This window comes from Cydia strobilella, chromosome Z (assembly GCF_947568885.1).
Source record: "Cydia strobilella chromosome Z, ilCydStro3.1, whole genome shotgun sequence".
In the NCBI taxonomy this organism is placed as follows: Eukaryota; Metazoa; Arthropoda; class Insecta; order Lepidoptera; family Tortricidae; genus Cydia; species Cydia strobilella.
The window spans coordinates 34477093-34501309 of NC_086068.1; the positions used below are offsets into that span (position 1 = coordinate 34477093).

The 24217-nt window shown below is 38.3% G+C and overlaps 2 protein-coding genes across 2 annotated transcripts in view; both read left to right on the top strand.

The window, feature by feature from the left end:
• LOC134754181 (anoctamin-1-like) overlaps positions 1-8977 on the top strand; it is a 131162-nt gene extending 122185 nt beyond the window's left edge. Inside the window, exons 20-21 of the mRNA XM_063690311.1 lie at positions 1498-1759; positions 8840-8977. Of these exons, the coding sequence (XP_063546381.1) occupies positions 1498-1743 (246 nt within the window). The 3' untranslated portion in view covers positions 1744-1759; positions 8840-8977. The remainder of the gene's footprint in view (positions 1-1497; positions 1760-8839) is intronic.
• LOC134754273 (exonuclease 3'-5' domain-containing protein 2) overlaps positions 1-24217 on the top strand; it is a 446643-nt gene that overhangs the window by 222913 nt on the left and 199513 nt on the right. The window lies entirely within an intron of this gene.

Here is a 24217-nt window from a genome sequence, read left to right on the forward strand (position 1 = left end):
TAAAGACACTATTTTTCCATTTTGTTTCCACCCAGTTGCTCGTGGGACGGGGGCGCAGAGGAGTACACCACTTTGCTGCAGTAGAGCAGAAACGTATCTCTTTCTGCGCACTTTTTAGAACAACAACGACCCATTTTCAGAGCATGAGATATGAAATAGTTATTTGTTATACAAGGGTGCAAAGTTGTATTGTAAGGGTGCAAGAGCGTAGCGAGTGTTTCAACACACGAAAAGTAAAATACATTTGCACCCGTGTGTAACACAAAACTTTTCCCCTCACTATAGCGAGGAAAGTGCAACATCCACAGACGTTAGATCATCTTCATCACTGGAATCACTTATTTTTTTACGATATTATAACAGAAAACACTGGAAATTTTGATTTTTACGTGAGTCGGTGAGATGTGTTTTTAAGTAAAAAATTTGTTGACAATGTTGATATTTCTGTTCTGACGTATGAAATGTCAACGATGCGTTTTGAAATTGCATCGACTCAACTTGTGCGTTCAGAATTATATTTAACATCATTATAAAAAATCTAACGTTTATTATGGAATTTTAAGGTTTATGTCTTAAAATTATTAAATAAAGCTAAATTTGGTATTTTTTATTAGATTCTCAAACCATTTATTTAATGATAATTAATATCGAACGAACCATTATTATGAGCGTTATACGTTTTGTCATCTGTCAAGCTACTTAAACACGCTCCATCCAAGGTCAAATTACTTTCCCCACTAGTGGATAAAATGCGTTTTTCCCCGCTTGTTTTAAAGGATAAAAGACGGCTTTCCGAGCTAGTGAGGGAAAAAAATATTATCATTACATTCATTCAGTTTGTCTGTTTTTAATACGCGTATACATAAAGGCCGTTTCACACACATCCCAATTAAAGATCGGATTGTCTATGGTTTTAGATTTTGTTTCCGATCAAAATCAGTCCCTAATTCTCCCGTCAAAATAAATATACCTATAATAATAAGTTTACATTTCTTGAGTTTCACTTTCCTCATAGTTGAAATTAAAAGTAGTGTTTAACTCTGGTAAAAGCAGGTAGAGTCCCTTTCAACCCTTGGTTAACAATCTACTATTTAAACGTTTACTTTGTTGTTTTAGGTATGTCTTCTTTAATTCTATAATTATTAGCATTATGATCAATGTTCGTCTCTTTAGCCACTAAATGAGTAAATGAATATTAATGACAATACATATGCTTATTGTCTTTGTTTCGTAACTGAATTAATTGTACAGTATTTACATGCAAGTCGAGTCGCTTTATTTAAATAATTCCGGCAACAGCAAGGAGTAGAAGTTGCCAAGCGGTTCAAAGTAATCTGAGCACACATTGATTGTAAAGAGACTAAGGGTCTGGGCACTCTGTGCATATCATTTTGGACACCTATCCCGCTTACCTTTCTCTGCTGCTGATTGCACGTTTTTATGACATTAACATTAAGTATTAGCATTGATGTATTACAAAATTTGTATGGCACGCAGAACGTGGTGGCGCTGGTGATGATAATAGTGCGGTGGGCGATCCCGGACATGTCGGGCGACCTGCGCGACCGCATCCGGCGCGAAGCCTACGTCATCAACAGCTTCATCCTGGAGGAGACGCGCGCGCGCTCGCTACCGGAGCGCGCAAGCTCCTCCGCCTCCGCCTCCGCGCCCGCGCCCGCGCCCGCGCTAGGCGACGCATGCGCCAGGGCCCCAGGTCACCTCCCGCTCGACACGCCCGTTTAGCTAACACGCGGTCACGGTATTGTATCTGGCTGAATGCTTTTTATATTATATGTATGTTATTATTACTAACACGGTTTACGTTCACTGGTTTGTACTTGTAACATAAAACGGATATACAAAATTGTTCTAATTATAAACGGGGACGCAGATCTGAGCCATATGATATGACGTCAGAGAGAAGTAAAAAGCTCACAGAACAATGTAAAGTACCCCGTGCATACAACCTTCTATATCGATTTGCATTAGACATGCGCGAAACAGTGCTCCAAAAAGTAATGCTATATCACATCACTTTTTCGAAAACGTAATAGTACACTGAGATATCACATCACTCATCACTCGAAACATGACCCGAACGTGAAACAGCGCTCCGGCGCGCGCGTGATGGTCAAATTACAGCATCTCCTACATTACGCAGCGCATTACAGCACTCTAGTGACTAGCGCGTCTCGTACCTATCCGTAATCCGTATCGCCGATCTATTTATTTAATTTATTACGCGTTGCGTTTTGTCACCGCTATGTGAAAGATTTTTTGTTAATTCTTATAAATCATAAAATATGCATAATTTATTATTATTTGCATAAAATTGATATGACACTGATACAGGTATGTAATTAATTATGTATGTAAGTTTTGCAGGTAGATATACCATACCTGCATTCAAATTGATTTCCCTTCATACTTTACCAAAATAAAATGGAACTCCAGGCTTAGGACTGGCAAACTTCTATAATTATTTTACTATTATTTACAATTTCATTTAAGTATATTTATAATTTAGTTCAAACAGTCTATATATACACAAATCTAATTTCTACACTCAGTCTCGGTACGGTACGCACTAATTCACAATTAAATTAAAGGATAAACAAGTAACTCGTACTTAGTTTGCCGCGAACCGCGAAAGTCAACCAAACATTTCATAACAATATTAAAAAACGGTTTTGTTTTCGTCACATTCAAAATCTCAAACAAATTACTTGATTTAGCCGCATCCTTCTCGTACTATAAGAAAACATTATAAGCTCTACGTGGACGCACTAGAGTTTTAAATTTATTGCAGATGCAGAAAATCATATTCGTAAGAATATTAGTCAATTTGCGACAACTTAAACGCAATCGGCCGAGCGGCCCGACCTGAAGTCTTCCGAAGATAGCCGAAAGAATCGCAGGGCGAGAGCGCGCGATCACTGAGTGCGAGTGCGAGCGAGATAACAAAGCATGGCTTGGCAAACAACCAACTGTGATGACACTATTGCTATTGGCATTATACATTACGCGCACTGTGTATAGAGTTGAACTGACCATTATCGGCGCGTCAATCTATTGAATTTGTCTGGAATTGAAACCATTACGCGCGCTTCGGCGCGGGGCGTTCGGCTCGCGTGATGAGTTATGAGTTACATGAAGTAATGGTTGATTTTTCCGTGTGATACGACATATTACGCGTTCGAGAGATATCTCATTTGTGATGTTACGAGCATTACTTACACATGTCTAATTTGCATATATCGTAATTCTTTCAGACTGTTTGCTAATGAATTTAACTCGATTTTTATAAAACTCAGTGAACTTAAACTATTGAAAGACTGTGTTGTTTGTGCTAGATGCTACTAGAGTTTTGATTGGACGCCTATTGTTACACACTCCTAAAAATCCAAGAAACATAAATATAGTTAACAACACATTACTTTACGCAACAGATGAGACATTGCGTTTTTATCGCGTTTCTTAATATAATGCCTTTTTTTTATTAGTTACATTACAGTGCTCGCATTTTAAGTGTCCTAATGATTTCGTTAAGAATTTTATTCCCTCTATACATCAATAAAAAGGTTTTCAATAAATCAATATTATCTATTGGCGACCTATCTGGCCTAGTGAAGCCGATGATCCTGGGTTCAAATCCTGTTAAGGGCATTTATTCAGTGATGAACACGGATATTTTTTCCTGAGTCATGGGACTCATGGGTGTTTTCTATGTATTTAAGTATTTATATATTATATATATCGTTGTCTAAGTACTCACAACACAAGCTTTAATGAGCTTACCGTGGGACTTAGCCAATTTGTGTAATAATACATACATACATATAATCACGCCTATTTCCCGGAGGGGTAGGCAGAGACCACGGATTTCCACGTGCTACGATCCTGACATACCTCTTTCACTTCCTTCACTTTCATAACATTCCTCATACACGTTCGCCCGTTTAGGCTGCTCTTGACCTGGCCTTTTTTCAGGATTTCCCCGATCTGATCAGAGAAAGTCCGCCGAGGACTGCCCCTTCCAACTCCCGTTTCTACCTCTTCCTTATACAGCCAGTTTCTCTTTGTTAGCCTTCTTTCACTCATTCTTTCCACGTGTCCAAACCATCTCAACATACCTTTCTCAATTTTTGTCACTACATCTTCGTTCAGTCCACACTTTTCCCTTATCACACTGTTCCTAATTCTATCTTGTAATCTCATACCACATACTCAACGCTCTCATTCCCACTGTATTCACTGGGTTCTGATGCCTCTTCTGCCATACCCAACTTTCGCTACCATGCATAAGTGTAGGCACCAACATCCCTCTATGCACAGCCAACCGTGCTTTTTGCGACACCTTCTGGCTGCTCATAAAAGCGTTAAGTGCCCCATTTACGCTATTTCCTGCATTTACTCTCCTTTGAATGTCTTTATCATGCTTCATTCTCCGACACGTTTTCAATGCTTTCATTCAACTCCGAAATTGGCGTGTTTGCCTCCTCTTTATCAAACAAACATAATAATGTCCTATAATTATTTATTTATTTATCTTCCAGAAGACACCAACCACGTTCGTTGAAATCATTATGCTTACTCTACCTTGCAGGAACGACATACATCCTTAGGCTATTTTATACCATCTGATGTTTGGACTTTGGATATTAGGATATACATGCTTGAATTTAAAACATATATACAGCTTTATTATCATATGTTTTTTTTAAACATATTTTAGTCTAGGTTTTAACTAGGACACTTAATATGCCCAGCGATTTATGGTGGTTTTCAGAAAAAAATGTACCATTGACTGTTTTTCGTAAAATAGATTGACAGATTTTCATACAAATTTTGGGTTTCAGTTTTGTAACGGTCCATACAAAATTTATGTGAAAATGCGTTACAAAACTGAAATTTTTTTGGGGATATATTTTTTTTCTTTTTAAATCGATAGTTCTCGTAATTCTGAGTAGAAATAACCAGAGGCCGGAATTCTCGTAGCATTTTTGAGCTGTCGTAGGAACTTCTCGTTTATCGACTTCCGATAATACATATGCATATCGATAAATACAGATTACAATATGTAAAATATGATTACGAGTAGACGTAAACAACATGCAGTCTTATCGCGAATGAGCGATATCTTGAGACAACCTTTGGATACCAACTTTATTAATTTAAATGTTAATATATTTTTCCTTTTTTTATTGTGGGACGTACCACATATTATTTACGTTTATTATTTTCCTAAAAGTTGGTATCCAAAGGTTATCTCGAAGAGATCGCTCATTCGCGATAAGACTGCATGTTGTTTACTTCTACTCGTAATCATATTATTCATATTTTATTTACATATTGTATTCTGTATTTATCGATATACATATGTATAATAATCGGAAGTCGATAAACGAGAAGTCCCTATGACAGATCAAAAATGCTACGTGAATTCCGGCCTCTGGAAATAACCCAAAAGTTGATGGATTTTCGAAAAAGAGTAAATGGTACACTTTTAAGTGAAAATGCCAATATAAAGTATGTATTATATGATATAACATGCCAGTCCAATGCAGTCTCATTAAGCTAATTGCGATAGCGCCCAACTAAATGTTTTCACATTCTCAGTGGATGTTATTCGCAAGTAGCTTACATGTTATTATATTATTACTAAGGCTAGCTTCATAATGCTAATGATTTGGTTTAAAGTAGTAACAGGTTCGAGATTTTGGAGTGAGTAGTTCTGCCGTGAGTGAGTTTTCCAATGTTAAGTTTTATGAAATAACTGCATGTTTAGGATGATGTGTGGTTCAATTTACGAATTAAGACCACAATATTATACTAATTTAACATATATGGTAGTTGAAATTGCAATAAAACATCGCTATTTTAGCTAACATGCACGAACCCACCCACGATTACCACAAAACTTATTCGTCAAGGGATTTAGAATCACACCTTTGCAGAAGGAGGTCTTGAGCCGCGTATACACTTATGCAACCTTGTCCAAGCAAATGTAAATGTGCCCTTACTTGTGCCCTAACATTCATTGTTTGTATTAGATTGTTCAGCAGTTTAGCTCGGGAGCACCATTTTTTCTTAGACTTTACACATCTTACACAATCAACGAATCTTTGTTGACTCCACAGCCTATAGTATTTTTCAAACTCGAAGGGTAGGCTGACACATTTCGAAAAGCGATTATAGGATTGTGAGAATGCAAATTAGAAACGATTTTTTACGATTCTCGATTAAATCTGCCGTGGCCATATAATCGATTCTATTGATGATTTATATTTTTAACTAAACATACCTTGACAATTGGACGCGACTGAAACGATTTGACACGAGCGTAATCGATTCGGTCGATAAGTAGAGACAAACTCTATTGTAATTGAGTTCCGTTTTACATAATGAAACTACGATATTAAAATTAATCTTTTTTACATAATAATATATCTTTTGGTGATTTGTGTCTATTATAATGAGATATTCTAAGCTATGAAGATATGTATTTTTTGTCCTATTGGGATTCATGTCTGTTAAAAAAAGTTTGGTCTGAAACGTCAATGGCATGGAATGAAAAAAAAAACAAATGTCACCGTACCCTTCGCGTTTGAAAAAAACTATAGTAAATAAAGAAAGACTGACAGCCTCAATTCAACGCCGCGCGCCGCGAGAACCGTCAATGTTTCATGAGTGAAGATGACATTACATAAAGAAGACTGACAGCCTGCATTCAACGCCGCGCGCCGCGAGAACCGTCAATGTTTCATGAGTGAAGATGACATCACATGAGGAAGACTGACAGCCTTCATTCAAAGCCGCGCGCCGCGAGAACCGTCAATTTTTCACGAGTGAAGATGACATTACATAAAGAAGACTGACAGCCTGCATTCAACGCCGCGCGCCGCGAGAATCGTCAATGTTTCATGAGTGAAGATGACATTACATAAAGAAGACTGACAGCCTGCATTCAACGCCGCGCGCCACGAGAACCGTCAATTTTTCATGAGTGAAGATGACATTACATAAAGAAGACTGACAGCCTGCATTCAACGCCGCGCGCCGCGAGAATCGTCAATGTTTCATGAGTGAAGATGACATTACATAAAGAAGACTGACAGCCTGCATTCAACGCCGCGCGCCGCGAGAATCGTCAATGTTTCATGAGTGAAGATGACATTACATAAAGAAGACTGACAGCCTGCATTCAACGCCGCGCGCCGCGAGAATCGTCAATGTTTCATGAGTGAAGATGACATTACATAAAGAAGACTGACAGCCTGCATTCAACGCCGCGCACCACGAGAACCGTCAATTTTTCATGAGTGAAGATGACATTACATAAAGAAGACTGACAGCCTGCATTCAACGCCGCGCGCCGCGAGAACCGTCAATGTTTCATGAGTGAAGATGACATTACATAAAGAAGGCTGACAGCCTCCATTCAACGCCGCGCGCCGCGAGAACCGTCAATGTTTTATGAGTGAAGATGATATTACATAAAGAAGACTGACAGCCTACATTCAACGCCGTGCGCCGCGAGAACCGTCAATGTTTCATGAGTGAAGATGACATATCATAAAGAAGACTGACAGCCTGCATTCAACGCCGCGCGCCGCGAGAACCGTCAATGTTTCATGAGTGAAGATGACATCACATGAGGAAGACTGACAGCCTTCATTCAAAGCCGCGCGCCGCGAGAACCGTCAATGTTTTATGAGTGAAGATGACATTATATACTATTTTTACATTTTAATTATTTGCATAATGATAACTGCCACCTTGACGACTGCTATTAATAATTTCAAAACGAAAAATTGGATTTGACTGAACGCAATAGTCACAAAAAAGGGATATGTCTGATATGATCACATAGGTCCCGCATAATGTTTAAGTACATATAATCGCAATTAGAACCTGAATATCTGAACACGCTTCTATTGTCAAGCCAGTAGAGGGTGTGTTTAGATATTTTTGAGCACCTTGGCCGCTCCAATATATCTGATGGTGACTGTACTTCAGGTTGCTTGTCTAATGTTAATATTCTTAATATCTTTAGTTTGGTGTGGGTTGACTGATAACAATGAAAGGAATGATTCATATTTAAGTATACATTATTTAACATTTTAAGCGTGCGATCGGCCTGGCTTCGGATTTCTGTAGCGGTCCTGACGCTTGATTGGTTTTGATCACAGTTTCTTTGCGCCAGACGTTGTATGTTGTTCCGTAACCAATGGAAGATTTTTATGGGGTTCTGTCTACTACTAAATCTACGCTGGCCGTCTGTCTGTGCACTCCTCGGTATCCGCTCCCGTCCTATGTTTTAAGTGGTGTAACTTTTATATTGTACGACAGACAGACTACTATTATTGTACTACAAATACAAGTCAGTCTAATTAACAATGATAACTTCTTACCTCTTTACACTAATACAATTCAAATATGTAATTATTGCGAGCAAACACGTTGGTTTTTGTATTTGTATGTGTAAAATTAGAAAGAAACGCAAATTTTGATTTTACGCAAGTAGGTTTTTTTGACACTTGCCTTAAACCCTAAATAAATAATCATGCTTTTTACAATAGCTTAGTACACCGCTTCAAGCATTTTCAAACTTTCGTGACTTTATTTTAAACTATCATAATATACATTTCACTGTTTAAAGTAGATTTAGGGCAGCTTATGAATTGAAGTGATTTATTTTGATATTTATTGCATTTCTTTCGCATATCAAATATTAGAGTGCAAAAATGTATTTATTACAAGTAAGAACAAGGTAAATATATGTTTTAGACATAGTATAATGCATAGTAGTAATGGTGGGTGTTACTGTTAAATACAGATGAGGGCGAGCCGACGTGGAACCACCTGTTGTCGTCGTCGCTGTCGGGGTCGGACTTCGACCTTGCGGCGCACGGCGACCACCAGGCGCTGCGCGTCATCACGCAGCCGCCGCCCGCGCCCGCGCCCGCGCCCGCGCCCGCGCCCGCGCCCGCGCCCGCGCCCGCGCCCGCCTCGCAGCCGCCGCCCGCGCACCTCTAGTCAGGCGCGCACAACACAACTATCCACCCATAGCGGAACAACCAGAGTGCGTACTGCGTAGCCAACGTGCAATCGTTTACGCTCCGTAGCGAACGAAACGCAACTGTCACTGTCGCACTAATATGGTATGGAAGAGTGTTAGAGAGAGAGATAACTACGATACCCTACGGAGCGTTAACGATTGGCACGTTGGCTACGCGGCCTGTTCCGCGTGTTAGGCACAGTGGAGGGTTGTCTATTTTAACTTTTCCCGGTCATGTACACTGAGTTTATAGGTTCGAGTTAACCGTAGCGTGCGCACCGCAACGCAACGTCAAGTACAAGCACATCAACACACGCAAGCTTGCTATGCCACAATGACTACGGAGTGCAAAACGTGTACGTTCCGGTGTAACCGAGCCTGAACGTATCGTGTAACGTTTTACGTCTAACGTACCTATATAAGGTGCTAAAAAATTAGTCACGGATATTTTAAGAGATAATACATTACGTTAAAACAATTAACTTTTAATTGTAATTAAGGATATCATTTTTAGGGTTCCTTACCCAAAGGGTAAAAACGGGACCCTATTACTAAGACTCCGCTGTCCGTCTGTCTGTCTGTCTGTCACCAGGCTGTATCTCATGAACCGTGATAGCTAGACACCCGGAACCCTTCGTGCGCGAGTCCGACTCGCACTTGGCCGGTTTTTTTTGTTTTCATTTACTGAACAAAAAAAAAATTATAATTAATTTTTAAAATAATCACCCCTATTATGTACCTGTCAAGATGTTTAACACTGTCTGTCATGTCACGTCAAAAGTTGTTTTTCTTAAATGTCATTATGATCCGGCGGGAAAACTGTAGGTTATTAAATACTAGCGTCTGCCCACGGCTCTGCCCGCGTGGACAAAAAAACTGTCCCATGCGAACAAGTAGTGTGAAAAAAGTAGTGTGCTATTCCATACTAATAACCTATCTCTGTGCCTAATTTCATCCAGATCAGTTAAACTGTTTGGGCCTGACTTGATAATCCATCCACCCATACAAACTTTCACATTTAATAATAATTAGGTTAGATATTTAACGAATGCTAACCTACCTAATTAACAAGTCTAAGTAACTTAAAAAGCAAGCACGGACATAAGAAAACTTTTATTAGCATAAACAGATTATAAAAATTGTTGAAAATGGTGACCCTGGTTTTCAATGCACAATAGTGCTCGCTTTCGGATATTTTCATTAACACGCTTCTCTTTCCCTTTTCATAACCTCAAAGGCATCGGTAATCCATGTTTGTAATTCTTCTGACGTTCTGATTGTGTGCCCGTCGTTTCCATAAACCAAGTCTTTGGCTCGTCCCCATACGTGGAAATCAAGCGGTGTTAAATCTGGTGAGCGGGCTGGCCAGTTCACTGCACCTGCTTGAACCCCACCCCGGCCAATCCATCGTAATTGGAATCGTTCCGTTAATTACCTTCTTACGTTACGATCGTGATGGGTTGGGGCACCATCATGTTGAAAGTACATTCTCCTACGGAGATCGACTGGTACTTCATCTAGCAATTCTGGTAGGCCTTCTTGTAGGAATTGAAGATACGTCCTTCCATTGAGGCGGATGAGAAAGACAGGGCCCAACAAATAGTCGCCAAGTAATCCTGCCCACACATTAACGCTGAAGCGAGTCTGAAAGTGGTCAGGACGTGCTAAATGAGGATTCTGTTCCGACCAAAAGTGTGCATTGTGAATGTTAAATGATCCCACCCTCGCAAATGTACACTCGTCGGTCCACAGTATGTTACGTCTGGCGTTTTTAATAAGCCACTGACTGAAGAATACACGTGGTTCATAATCCTGTTGTTGCAGTGCTTGAACATGCGTGAAATGGTAAGGATGCTTTCCCTCACGTTTTAGAATTTTCCATATGTAGCCGTCACTGACATTAAATACATTCGCTGCGTCCCAAGTACTGCTCATAGGATGGCGGTCAAAAAAATCCAAAATTGCAACTTCTAGACGAACTGGGTACCTAGGCCTACCGGCTTTACCTATTGGCATGAGGTTTCCGGCAAGAATTCTTTGATGTGCCCGGTATCTACCGACTATCTATAGACTATCTAGTCTGAGGATTCACAATCGTATTGTATCTTTGTGCATAAAGCCTTAAAGCTCCTGCCGCACTGTAGTTTGAGTCGCGATAACATCTTACCATGTTTAAATACTCGTTAAGTGTGTAGCGGTAAGGCATAGCGGTAATTAATTAAATTTCTTTGCAACCGACACAATCAGAGAGCAAATTGCATGACATTGACATTTAAGTATTTTATTGATCAACTTTAAGAGGCCACTTGAATGATAGTTTAAAGAGGTTATAAAATGTATAACAAGGGGTCTCATTTAATTATCTTATTAACAGGCTGTTTTAGCTTAGTAAATTTGTTTCCTAGTTTTCTCCAAAAAAACAACAAAACCAATGATGTTTCATACTTAAATGTACTCCGAGAACCGAGTACTATCAGCTGTAAAAATATCCATGACTAATTTGTTAGCACCTTATATAACGTTTTTGGTAAATTTTGGCAAGATTAAACGTTTTGAAGTTTATTTATGAAATAAGTGGTATTTACCCTCTGACCCTATTAAGCGGATCAATGGTTACATTAACACAAACAAGGTAAACATTATCTACAACGGGTCCTTATTATGTGTCGTTCTTGACGTAATTCTATGGTTGCGACTTTACACAGTAATCTTTACCGTGCGTAATATAGCTACAAAAAGTTGAACATCACATTTTCTACGAAATATAGTACATTTCAATGCAAGTGTGAAAAGTATGCTATCATTCACGAGTTACGAGATGTATTTTATGAGCCGTAGGCGAATAAAAGACACGGGACAAGTAAATAATAAAACTTTTACACTTACATTGAACGACGTTTTTAATACATTTGCAAAAAAATCACAATCAAACAAAAATGTTGGTTACATGAGTAATATAACTATTAAACTTACAGTTACGAATTTTCCCTTGAACCTGAATGATATTGTATATTATATATTATTCAACGCTATAAACTACGTTGAGCGTTGATTTACATTGCAAAAATTAATCACACTGACTCATTTCATACAAAAACATTCTTTCAGTTGCAATTTAAGTTCATTATTTTGATACAACTAAATTTAAAGTAAAAATAGCGGGCGCCGGTTTTACTTTTTAATTTTTCATTTTCAACGTGGCAATGATAGTTCCATTTAGCCAAATAATAAAAAAAATGTTTAGTGAAATATCGTATTATATAACGTATTATTTATATAATATCAAATAAATATATACTTTATATCGTGTAACAATACTTTTTATACGTAATGAATGTCTAATGGCAAAATAAAAATATATAAAGTTTTGAACATCCAAACTCTTTGGTGTGGACGTAATTATGGTCAGTATTATATTTAAAAGAGCTGGAATAGTAAAAAACACTAGTTCGCAAAAACCAACTTTGCGAACGCTAAACAGCTACGTAAAGTAGCACGTTTTGAGCAACTGTATTAAAATAGTTATTTACGATACAAGTGCGGAAAAGAGGAAATTCGAAACGAGTGGCGATAAATTAAAACACGATTGCAGGGAGTGTTTGAAATCGACACGTATTCGCACGTGTATACAATTTAGTGTGTTAGTATATAACAAAATTGTAATGTTAAGAATATTATTGAATTTATTATGAACTTCGCCAAAGAAATGCCTATTAACAAAAATCCAGGCATAGGAGTTTATCGCGCACATATTTTAATTTTTAGTTATTTACAATACAAGTGTGGAAAGTAGGAAATTCGCAACGAGTGGTGATAAATTTTAACACGACAGAAGGGTGTGTTTTCAATCAACACCGGTTGTGAATTACCTATTCGCACGTGTATTTTTACAACGTTTTACAATACATATGGCCTTTTGATTTTTCGACATATGCACGGAAAGTGGTTATTTCCGCACTCGTGTCGATTTAAAACACTCCCTTCGATCGTGTTTTAATTTATCGCCACTCGTTGCGAATTTCCTACCATTTGCACTTACATCGTAATGTACTATTATAAAAGAACCGAAAGTCGTCCGAAACGTAAGTCTCGAAAGGTTTTCTCTCTGTTACTTTGCTTGAAGTGAAGGATAGATATACTTATTTATATTAATTGTTGTTTTCAAATCACAACTGTACAAAACGGTGCCCTATTGATATGCCGAAGAAAAATACGCCGATTTTTGTTTCGCCGACAACGATTCGCCGACGGGTTCTTTGGCCGAGTAACGATCGGCAGAATCTCATTACGCATAATAGTCGTATATGTCACTTGACTGAAAGCTTAAAGTTCCGATTTTACAATTTTCCGAAAATATTTTTTTCCGAATTCCTAAATTCCAAAAAATCATTGTCCGATCGGAACATAAATAATTCGGTATTCAGAAATTCGGTCTTTTGTAAGGTCGGAAAAATGAAATTCGTGATATTCAAATAAAGACTCACGTTTTACCTACTTTAGTAATTGGGTATTCAGAAATTCCGTTTTTTGTAAGGTCGGAAAAATGAAATCCGTGATATTCAAATTAAGACTCACGTTTTAGTAATTATTACGGGTGCCTGTCGTGCCGCTTCATGTTAAATTCGGCATAAATAAATTAGGCAGAACTGCGAACCTGCGAACCCGAACTGTTGCTACAAGTCGCAATTTGGGTCGCAATTCTAACCTAACCTAACCCGACCCCCAATAAAACGAATTGTTGCCAGAAGTGGGTTAGGTTATGTTAGAACTGCGACCCCCAAGAAAACGAACTGTTGCCAGAAAAGTGGGTTAGGTTAGGTTAGAAATGCGACCCCCCAAGAAAACGAACTGTTGCCAGAAAAGTGGATAAGTTTAGGTTAGAACTGCGACCCTCAAGATAACGAACTTTAACAATATATTCGGAATAACGTTATTCGGATTGGGATATTTAAAATAGGAATCACGTCAATTCGGAATAAGGGCAATTCAGAATTCGTGATTTTGAAAATTGTAAATGTTAAATTCGGCGTTTGTCGCTGTCGGAATTGTTATAATCGGAATTATGTGGTTCGGAATTCAAACTTCGGAATAATGGCAATTCGGAATTCGTTATTTCAAAAATCGTAATTGTTAAATTCGGTGTTTTCCACCATCGGAATTGTTATAATCGGAATTATGTGGTTCGGAATTTACAAAAGTCGGCTTTTTGGGTTTTCGGAAATATAAATCTTCGTGATTTTCATCATTCGTAATTACGACAGTCGGAATTTTGATGGGTCGAGCATTTTGAGCATTTAAAAATCGGAATGATAAAATTCGACATTCTAAAATTCGGAATAATTTTTTTCGGAATTATGTACTGTACCCTATTAACGGTTACTTAAGGGATTTTAGAAAAATAATGTAGGTACTCTTGATACTACTTACCCAATGTGATGAAGTGACATATGATGCACGTACTAGCGAGTTCGCCAGCGCTGAACAACTTTTAACCTACGAGTATATGTTATATGTAGGTACTATATAATATAATATAACCCAACACGTGTAATTGTCCCATACACGACCAAGTCGAGAGGTGAACCATAAAAACACTTTATTCACCGGTATTTTTGTGTACGAGGGTGGGTTGATAAGTCCGAAATAAAGATGAAAAAATCGGCCAAGTGCGAGTCGGACTCGGGACTTCCGGTTAGAACGCCATCTTGATAGTAGCCTCGTGATGAATTCCTTTGTTTTTTGCTTATTAATATTGTTTAAAGTGTAATATCGATAGCTTTATTATACAGTAATCTAATGACCAAGGGTTCCGTACATTACACAATTTAAACAATGTATTTTTTATGTGAAACGTGAGTGAAATGTCTTTAAAAAACCCGTAGGGGTCGGATCAAAAACTAAGTAATTAAGTCCGACTCACGCTTGACTGCACATTTCTAATAGGTTTTCCTGTTCCTGTTTCCTAAAATTATAAAAAAAATATATTTGAGATTCTCACAATGAGCTCTTTCATTTGTAACACGATATAGTTAGAAAAACTTTATTTTGAAATTTTCTCATTGTACAGCCACACGCTAGGGCCGAGTACCTGGACAATAATGGAAAATGGATGAAATGGTACTCTTGCGCTGCGTGTGCCTGCACAGACTGCATACGATAAGGTGGGCAGCGATAGCAAGGGATCCTAATGGCCTAAGTCCCTACTTCCCTAGCCCTAACTTATCCTAAAACAAGGATGTCTGTTACCGTTAGGCCTAAAGTAAGAGACGGATTCCTATTGGGAAGGAATCGGGTAATTGGATGGATACTTGCTGCCGATCACTCAGACTCAAGTGACCGATTAAGGCTGAAGGTGTCTTACGCCACAGCAAGGGTACCTATGAAATGTGGGGGAAGGAATCCTCTACTCTCAGAGAGTCGTCCTGAGCTAGCAGAGGTATTGGGTGTGGAGATAGTGAAACACCAACGGACAATTGGTATCTGATTTATTTACAATGTTCCTATCTATTTATACAATCTTCGTCTACAGCACACATACGTAAATTATTTTCGTGTACTGTCCGTGTAAATTGCAAGTAGTGCTGGCTTATGCCCTAGTTGCATAGACGCGAGTCAGCACGAGTCAGTACGATGCGGTTACGAAATCTGTTGTTTAAACATCCTGGCGACCGCCGAAGTTTGCAGGGACGATGGTGAAGCTGGTCTATAGAGGCTGCATTGGACGCAACTCTATTTCATCGAATTGGCTGCTGTAGACCGGTGCATTTGTTGTCTGGCGCTTGGGTTTCGGTGGAGCCGACCTGACGGGGGCAGCGGGCGATGAAGCTGACCTCATGCTCGTTGCGCAGGAACGTATACGTGACAGGAGCTGAGGACCATAACAACCTGTTAATACCATTAAAATAAAAACTGCTAATGATGAACTGAGACTAATTGCTACTGAGTTGCTTTGTATCTGTTCCCAAATTGTGTTATCTAATTGTTTTTGAAGTAAATTCTCGTTATTTGTTAGATGTTTAAATATGTCTCTGGAGTTGTCAAGAACTTCCTCGTCTCTAGTTATGTCTTCTATTTGTTTGGTTGTTTCGTTTGTGTTTAACAAAAAATTGGCCTGTCTTGAAAAGGTTGCTAAAACTGATATTGTATTAGCTCTTCTTGCTGCTAGAATGTTTCTTCTTGTTTTGATAATACAGTTTTCTGCAATGTGGATGACAGCTTTCTTCCCTTTCTCCATCGCAAATTATTGAGGCTTTCACTGATTTTGTTGTCATGATTAATCATGTATTCGGCATATATAACTGTTCCCACACGGTTGCTGTTAAGTTCTCTAGTGTTGCAGTTTACTATCTCAGTTCCCTTAAATATGAGATCAATGATGCAATTCTTGTTTTCCTGCATATTTTTGACTGATGTTGGGTAGCAAATGTATTCTGTACTTTTCCTGAGACATGCTCTAAACTCCTCTGTATCTAATTCGAAGTAGTTCTCATTATTGTAGTCAATTGCAATTATGTTGTGGTATACCTCTAAGCTGTACACTTTTCCTTTTCTACTTTCCTTCGGTACAGGTGTCACGTGAATCAGGGTGTATTCCGTTATGTCTTGTAATGCGAAATAGCCATATACTTTCATGTGTGTCGAATTTTCAGTTACTTTCGTATCTATCAGTTGATTTTGCACTATTTTTAGCTTCGCTCTGACCACCTTGAGGCTGTCGGTGACACTCAGCATCTTAAATTTTGCGCAGTAGTAAATGGTGTGGTTCTCAGTATTACAATACCAGCATTTCCGTACGTCTCTCTTATTTGATTCCTGTTTGTGACGACGTACTACTCCCATACCTTTTCTGTGTATGCGTCGAAACGCTCTGATTCGCAGTGTCCAAACACTTGAACCTCTTTTCCATGAATTCCATCATACCAGCTAAACTCTGATTCTTGTTTGGTGTTTTTAGTGCTAGTTCATAGATGTTATTGGTTATAGAGTCCCATTTTCGGCTGATGATACGTGTTAATATTGGATCCCACTGCGATGTATTGACACCTTGGTTTGTCAACGCGGCTAAACTCTCTTTTATAGTGTCAAACATGGTTTTTATCTTAATAGAACTGGGCCGTTCTATTGTAGGTAAGTCAAGCAACTTGTCAATAAACTTTGAACTGATTAGTCGTTCATTTTCATATCTCTGTGTCAGCAATCTCCACGCGGTGTCATAATTGTTTTCGCTGACGCCCAACTGCTGTATCATTTTTGCAGGCTCTCCTTTTAAATGTGTTTTTAAATATTGCATTTTTTCTATGCTGGATAAAGTGCGTTGTGGATAAGATTTTTAAATAAATCGTGGAATGAGTACCAGGACTTATAGTCACCCATGAAAACTGGGATAGTTATTTTTGGCAAATTTACACGTTTTTTGGTTTCAGTGGAACTATGTGGCATGGCAGGCTCGGCAACCTCGTTAATTTTAACTTGTAGGTGGTACTACGTGTCTTCAACGTCTTCCTGACATACTTCGATCCTTTCTTTCATGAAGTATTCGTCACTACGTAAGCTTTCCTCTACGCAAAGTCCCAAATGCTCTTCTTCTATAGTCTCCCACTGTTTTTGAATGGCTTGGAGAATGTTTTGCAGGAACCAGATTGGCTTATTCTCAGTGATGGCTTGCCTGGCTGCGGCTAACTTCTTGAAGAGCTGAGATATGCGCCACTTCTGCATCTCTAACTTTGGCGATCCTTCCTGACGTTGTACCCTTCGCTAACTTTCATCAACTCTTCTTCACACTTTTCTAAGTAGGCAGTGGCTTCTTTATATACGCTCTGGACGCTGCTATAGTAGCTGGTCATGTAGGCGTGGGTGCCTAACCTTTCTTCCGTCTTAATTTGGTCGTGGTTTCCCTCAAATTGGGTTTTGATCTCGCTGAACGCCGTCCTCTTCTCTACGATGTACTTATGCGTCTTTCTGCTTGACGAATCCTTTTTCATGTTGGTAAGCATGGTCTTGAGTCTTCCTCCTAACTCCTCCTGACTCTTTAGGAGTTCGTTGAGCTTAACAGCGTCCATGTTGTCAGTTTGTCAGTAAATCCCTAAAATACATTTAAGGGCAAATTTAACAGTCGATAAATATTGACTGGTCTGTTGTCAGTATTTATTGACTTAACGGACCCCCTTATGTTACCATCTAACCAGCGAGATGTCATCCATAAAGGTATCCGGCTCGAAGGACCACTCATTTATCCCGCAAAAGTGGCCCTGATGTTTAAAATTCATTTGTTTACGTTACATATCCGTCTTTGGGTCACAAACTTACATGTGTATACCAAATTTCATCTTAATTGGTCCAGTAGTTTCGGAGAAAATAGGCTGTGATAGACGGACAGACAGACAGACAGACAGACGCACGAGTGATCCTATAAGGGTTCTGTTTTTTCCTTTTGAGGTACGGAACCCTGAAAACAAAGATATTTGATTCTGACTAATTTATTTTTTATTTACTGAAATTTGGACACATAAATAAGTCGCAGGGGTCCAACTTCTGCAAACATTGCAAATGGAGTATTAATTTGAAGAAGAACTGTTCAATGTTTGCCATCGCAACGTTACGGTAGCCGTTTGGATCGGCGAGGGGCTCTGCAGCGGCAGCCAATATGCACAAAACTTTTTTCGGCGAGCAGTTAACGATCTCTGCTGTCTCCCTAGGTAGTTATCGACGGTCTTTTAATACAATATTTTTACTTTTTTGGACGTTTCTGGGATAGACACCTCATTTGGTCTCCAACTTCTGCGACACGCCATTGTTGACGCTTTGTATTGTCGTCTTCGTATGAAATCACCTACTATGGCACGATGTAACACAGTTTTAATGTGGGTTCCCGTTTTTTCTTTTTAAACTTAAAACTGTATGACAACTCGATCCTTAGTTTTCTCCATTTTCATGAAAATGGTAAACTGACTCACTTCAAACCTCAATAGTTTTTTGAAAAACAAATAAACTTAAAAAAAAATACTTAATTGAGAAATAAGGCAATCTTTTGAAACTTAATTATCGTTTCGGTTTGTTATCAACCCACTCTCGTACCTATGCATAAAATAAATAAAAAAGACTAAAATGAATCTCAAAGGTTTTTGAAGTAATCTGTTTACAATTTATAATGCAGAGGATATAACTGATGTTATAGTAGGTACTTATTTACTTTTATCACGAGTAGTGCGCGTTATTTCAGTATGGATTTATAAAGTGTGGCTGTACTCGTAATATGCTGACCTAGAGGCAGTATAGGCACCAAGCACCAACCGATTAGTAATGTAAAGAACTGCCGTGCCGGTATACCACTGGCACAGTCAACTCGTACAATCATTGTAGGTACATAGACATGTGTACAAACGTTTTTGATGCCTGGCCAGGCTAACAAATGGTTGTATATAAAGAACAACAAATAGATAATAACATTTTCACCTTGGTAGTTAGGATAGGCAAAATACCTTGCGGCTACAACATTTAGGAAAATAGCAGTGGCCAAATCAAAATAATACCTACATTTAGAATGTTGTAATTTGTTACTAAGTACTTATTCTGTTGTTATGTGTGAATGCCACTAGTTTACGAAATGCCTTTAAAATTAAAACAAAACTTTTTAGTATTGGTCAATGTATTATGTTGTATTTTAACCTCTCCTATTTTCACTGCTGAGGTGAAAAATTGTTTCTGGGACTCGAGGCCAAAGTTATTAGTTAGGCAACTGGTGCCTTTCAAAATTACAATTCGCAGCTAAAACAAACGTTGTTTTTGTGCCAATCACTTCGTTATTTGTTTCTTATTAGGATTTGCCCAAATATTAGTGTTTCATCTCTTTCCTTTTAAAGAGAAAGTTGTTAGTAATGGGTATTTTTGAAACTATTTATATGTTTTTACTTACACATATATTATAATATTGGAACGTAATAAAACACAATTCACTCGAACCATACCAATAAGATACTTGTGATTAAAAAACAAAGGCGGTATTTTTTGTGCATTAGATCGATGTTGTCTAACCACGTCCGCCTATAAATTGTAGTTGTTACTTGCTGCTCAAACACTAGCAGTGTTCCTTTAGGGCCTTATAATGTACACCGTGTCCAATAAGTCCGAATACACATCTTTTTACCTTGGCTCTAAAGACATACGGATTACAGGCCATCAAATTCTTATTTTAATATCGGTGCACAATATTTTGAGGGTGGATCTTGGACCTTGGATGCCATGCTTATAAAAAAACGCAAAGTACATGGCATTTCCGAAGCGACCAAGAAACAGAGAGTGCAAAGATCTAACATAAAACATAATAGTTTCTTGGTACGCAGGTGACGAGTTTGTTTTTTCTGACGTGAAAATGTTTGTGTTAGACAGCCTCACATTGTCCAAAATGATCGACTGTTGGCACCACGGATAGAAGACATTCTGGACAACTAGAAAAATGTTCCTAGGTTCCAGAGCTCACCATCGGTCAGTATGTAAGAAGGGTAAACTACCTTCAGTATTAATCGATAAAGGCGTTAAAATTAACACACTTTATTATAAAGCCGAGCTTTTGGAGAAGATGGTTGCCCCAAATTTAAAATGTATGGGAATTCATATTATGTGTTCCAACAAGACGGAGCTCCTTCACACACGTCAAATGCTGTTCAAGCTTGGTGTCAGGCTAATTTGACAGATTTTTTGCTGAAACATGAATGGCCACCCAGTTCTCCAGAACTCAACGTATTAGATTATTTTGTATGGGCGTACATGCTTTCGAAACTACATAATTATAAAATCATAAACCTGGATCATTTCACTGGACAAAATGCCAATGGAAATGGTGCATGCTACGTGTGGTTCATTCGAGAAGTGTTTGAGGCTGGCAAAGAAAGTTGAAGGTGGAGTTATTCCTAAACATTTGTTGTAAATATTGCCACACAAGTGTGCCATTAATAAAATATAATTTGAATTGTAGTAACTATTCGTACATTTATTTTATTTAATATTTGTACTGTATTTGGACTTATTGGACACGGTGTATTTCTATTGCCAAGTGTGGATTCGTCATCTAATAGGTGTGCCCTAAAGTAAGTAGTTAATGTATAATGTAAGGGTAAGATCAGACGAGCAGACGAATCGCCTGATGTTAAGCAATTACCGTCACGTCACCAGACACCAGGAGGGTTGTGAAGTTACATCACAATTTATCCCTCTGCTGGGCAAAGGCCTCTCCCCTTGATTTCCACGACTCCCGATTTAGTACTTCCTCGATCCGACCTATTGCTATGGAAGCGCCATGGGAGATGACCTGACCTGGACGGCTTCCCTCCATGTCTCATTAAATATTGATCACAGGGAAAAAGTGTACAGAATCTTTTGTAGAAAATTGTATGTAGATTACTTATGTATGAGAACATTTTTTGCTATGAGCCACCGTTTAAGAGTTATTTGCGAAAAACTATAAAAGGGACCTTTACACCCCTCCCTATGCGTTAGCTTCACCCTATCCACCAGTACTTTATAGTATGTTGTTTCGCACAGCTATGCCAAAATTAGCTTATACTTACACGATTTTTTGCCCTATTTGGCTATTTGACGACCGGTCTGGCCTAGTGGGTAGTGACACTGCCTATGAAGCCGATGGTCCCGGGTTCGAATCCCGGTAAGGGCATTTATTTGTGTGATGACACAGATATTTGTACCTGAGTCATGGTTGTTTTCTATGTATTTAAGTATTTATATATTATATACACGGTGTTTCACGACCCACTGAAAACATAAAAACAGGTTGTTCAAAATCGATAGGAGAATCGATCGCGCTATGTTTAATGGGGGTAATTTTTTATAATTTTCATTAATTTTACATGCCCATTCTGCAGGTTTGTAATGCAACAATATCAATAACTAGCATTTGACACGTTATTTGTCAATGAGCAACACCCTTAACTGGCCATTGGTAAACCTTATCTCGTTGCAGTAAGGTATGCAAATGGTCTGTTAATAGTGTTTACGATGGTAACTAGCAATTGTTTGATGTCACTAAAACGACGAAGCGTCTTGTGTAGAATTACCTGTCGAATAGAATTTTTAAGAAAACTAAACTACTAATATTTTTTCCCCTCACTAAAAGCCGGAAAGCCGTCTTTTATCCTTTAAAACAAGCGGGGAAAAACGCATTTTATCCACTAATGGGGAAAGTAATTTGACCTTGGATGGAGCGTGTTTAAGTAGCTTTTGACAGATAACAAAACGTAAAACGCTCATAATAATGGTTCGTTCGATATTAATTATCATTAAATAAATGGTTTGAGAATTTATTAAAAAAATACCAAATTTAGCTTTATTTAATGATTTTAAGTCATAAACCTTAAATTCCATAAGAAACGTTTGTTTTTTTAAATGATGTTGAATGTAATTCTGAACGCACAAGATGAGTCGATGCAATTTCAAAACCATCGTCAGAAATGTCAACATTGTCAACATGGAGACTATATAAAGGAGCCAAATCTCTATGTATGAAAAGTGTCCATCAAAAAACAGTAATTAGGCGGCGCCACCATACACCGAAATACTACCAAAAACAACTTACGTAATTTGGTCGGGTTATTTGTTGCCTTATATGGTTCATGTTATACTCATGTCCCAGAGCCTAACTAGCGCCACCGGAGAGATTAGGAACTATTATTTAAAGCTGAAAGCGGTCACTTTTGAAACAATTCTGCCATAAGAGATTGGCATCCTTTCTGTACCATCCATAATTGTCAACAAAAAATTTCTCACCGACTCCGACACGTAAAAATACACAACTTCCAGAGTTTTCTGTTATAATATCGTATTATCGTAAAAAAATGAGTGATTCCAGTGATGAAGATGATCTAACGCCTGTGGATGTTGCACTTTCCTCGCTATAGTGAGGGGAAAAGTTTTGTGTTACACACGGGTGCAAATGTATTTTACTTCTCGTGTGTTGAAACACTCGCTACGCTCAGGATTCTATTTTAGAACCACTCGCTTCGCTCGTGGTTCAACTATAGAATCCTTTCGCTTACTCGTGTATCAAATCCACACTCGCGGGTAAAATACAACTTTGCACCCTTGTATAACAAATAACTATTTTAAATATTTATCGCCTCAAGATAAGTTCAAAATAAATAAAAATTGTTTGGGTGTCTCGGGTTTTCAGTGGCGCAAGTACCTCGTTGTCTGAGTACCCACAACGCAAGCCTTCTTGAGCTTACCGTGGGGCTTAGTCAATTTGTGTAAAAATGTCCTATGATATTTATTTATTTATTTGGCAGTTTTTGGTTTTCTTTCGTTTGGTGAGCTATATCTTGAAAGTAGGATGGAGCGGTGAACAGGGTGCTTAGCCAACATGCCAATCGTTTACGCTTCGTAGCGAACGAAACGCTACTGTCACTTTCGCTCTAATATGGAAGTGATAGAGAGACACAAACCGTTTCGTTGTCGTAGCGCAAGCGATTGTCACGATGGCTAGGCACCCAGGTTTCGATTTGTAATCAGAGGATAGATGCATAGCCGCTTATTGACCTTATAGTACAATCGGATTAAGTCTAACCTCGAAATCCTTTTAAAGATATGAAATTTGGTATGTATGTTAATTATAGGTCTCTTTTTCATCTCCACACTATTTGACATTTGGGGACCTCGAGGAATCGCAGCCATCTTAGAAAATGTGTACCATCCTGGAGAAATTTGCGTTTTACTCTAAATATACGTTCTCTATGAAAATATGGTGTAAAGCAACATTAAAGCGTATTAAATTCTACACAAAACAGTCCTAGATATCTTTGCGGAAAAAATACATCTTGTTATAGAAAATAATAGCTGAATCCAGATTTAGCGCTTATACCCTTTCAGGGGATATTCTCTTAATATGAAACTTGGAGGAATATAAATTCCAATGTTGTCTATACAATTGTACACGTTTCCCCAATATCAACATTTTACTCGACTGCGACTTAAACAGAAAGTAGGGTTATGGGTTTAAATACTGAAAATCAGTACACCCTGTAGCTCAGGATACTGGACGGATTTTTTTAAATGACATATCGGTAGATTCCTGAGTCTTGCCCTTCACAACCTGTTTACACTTGTTTTATTAAAGAAAAATCAATACAGCCGCCTTGAGAGGACGCCGAA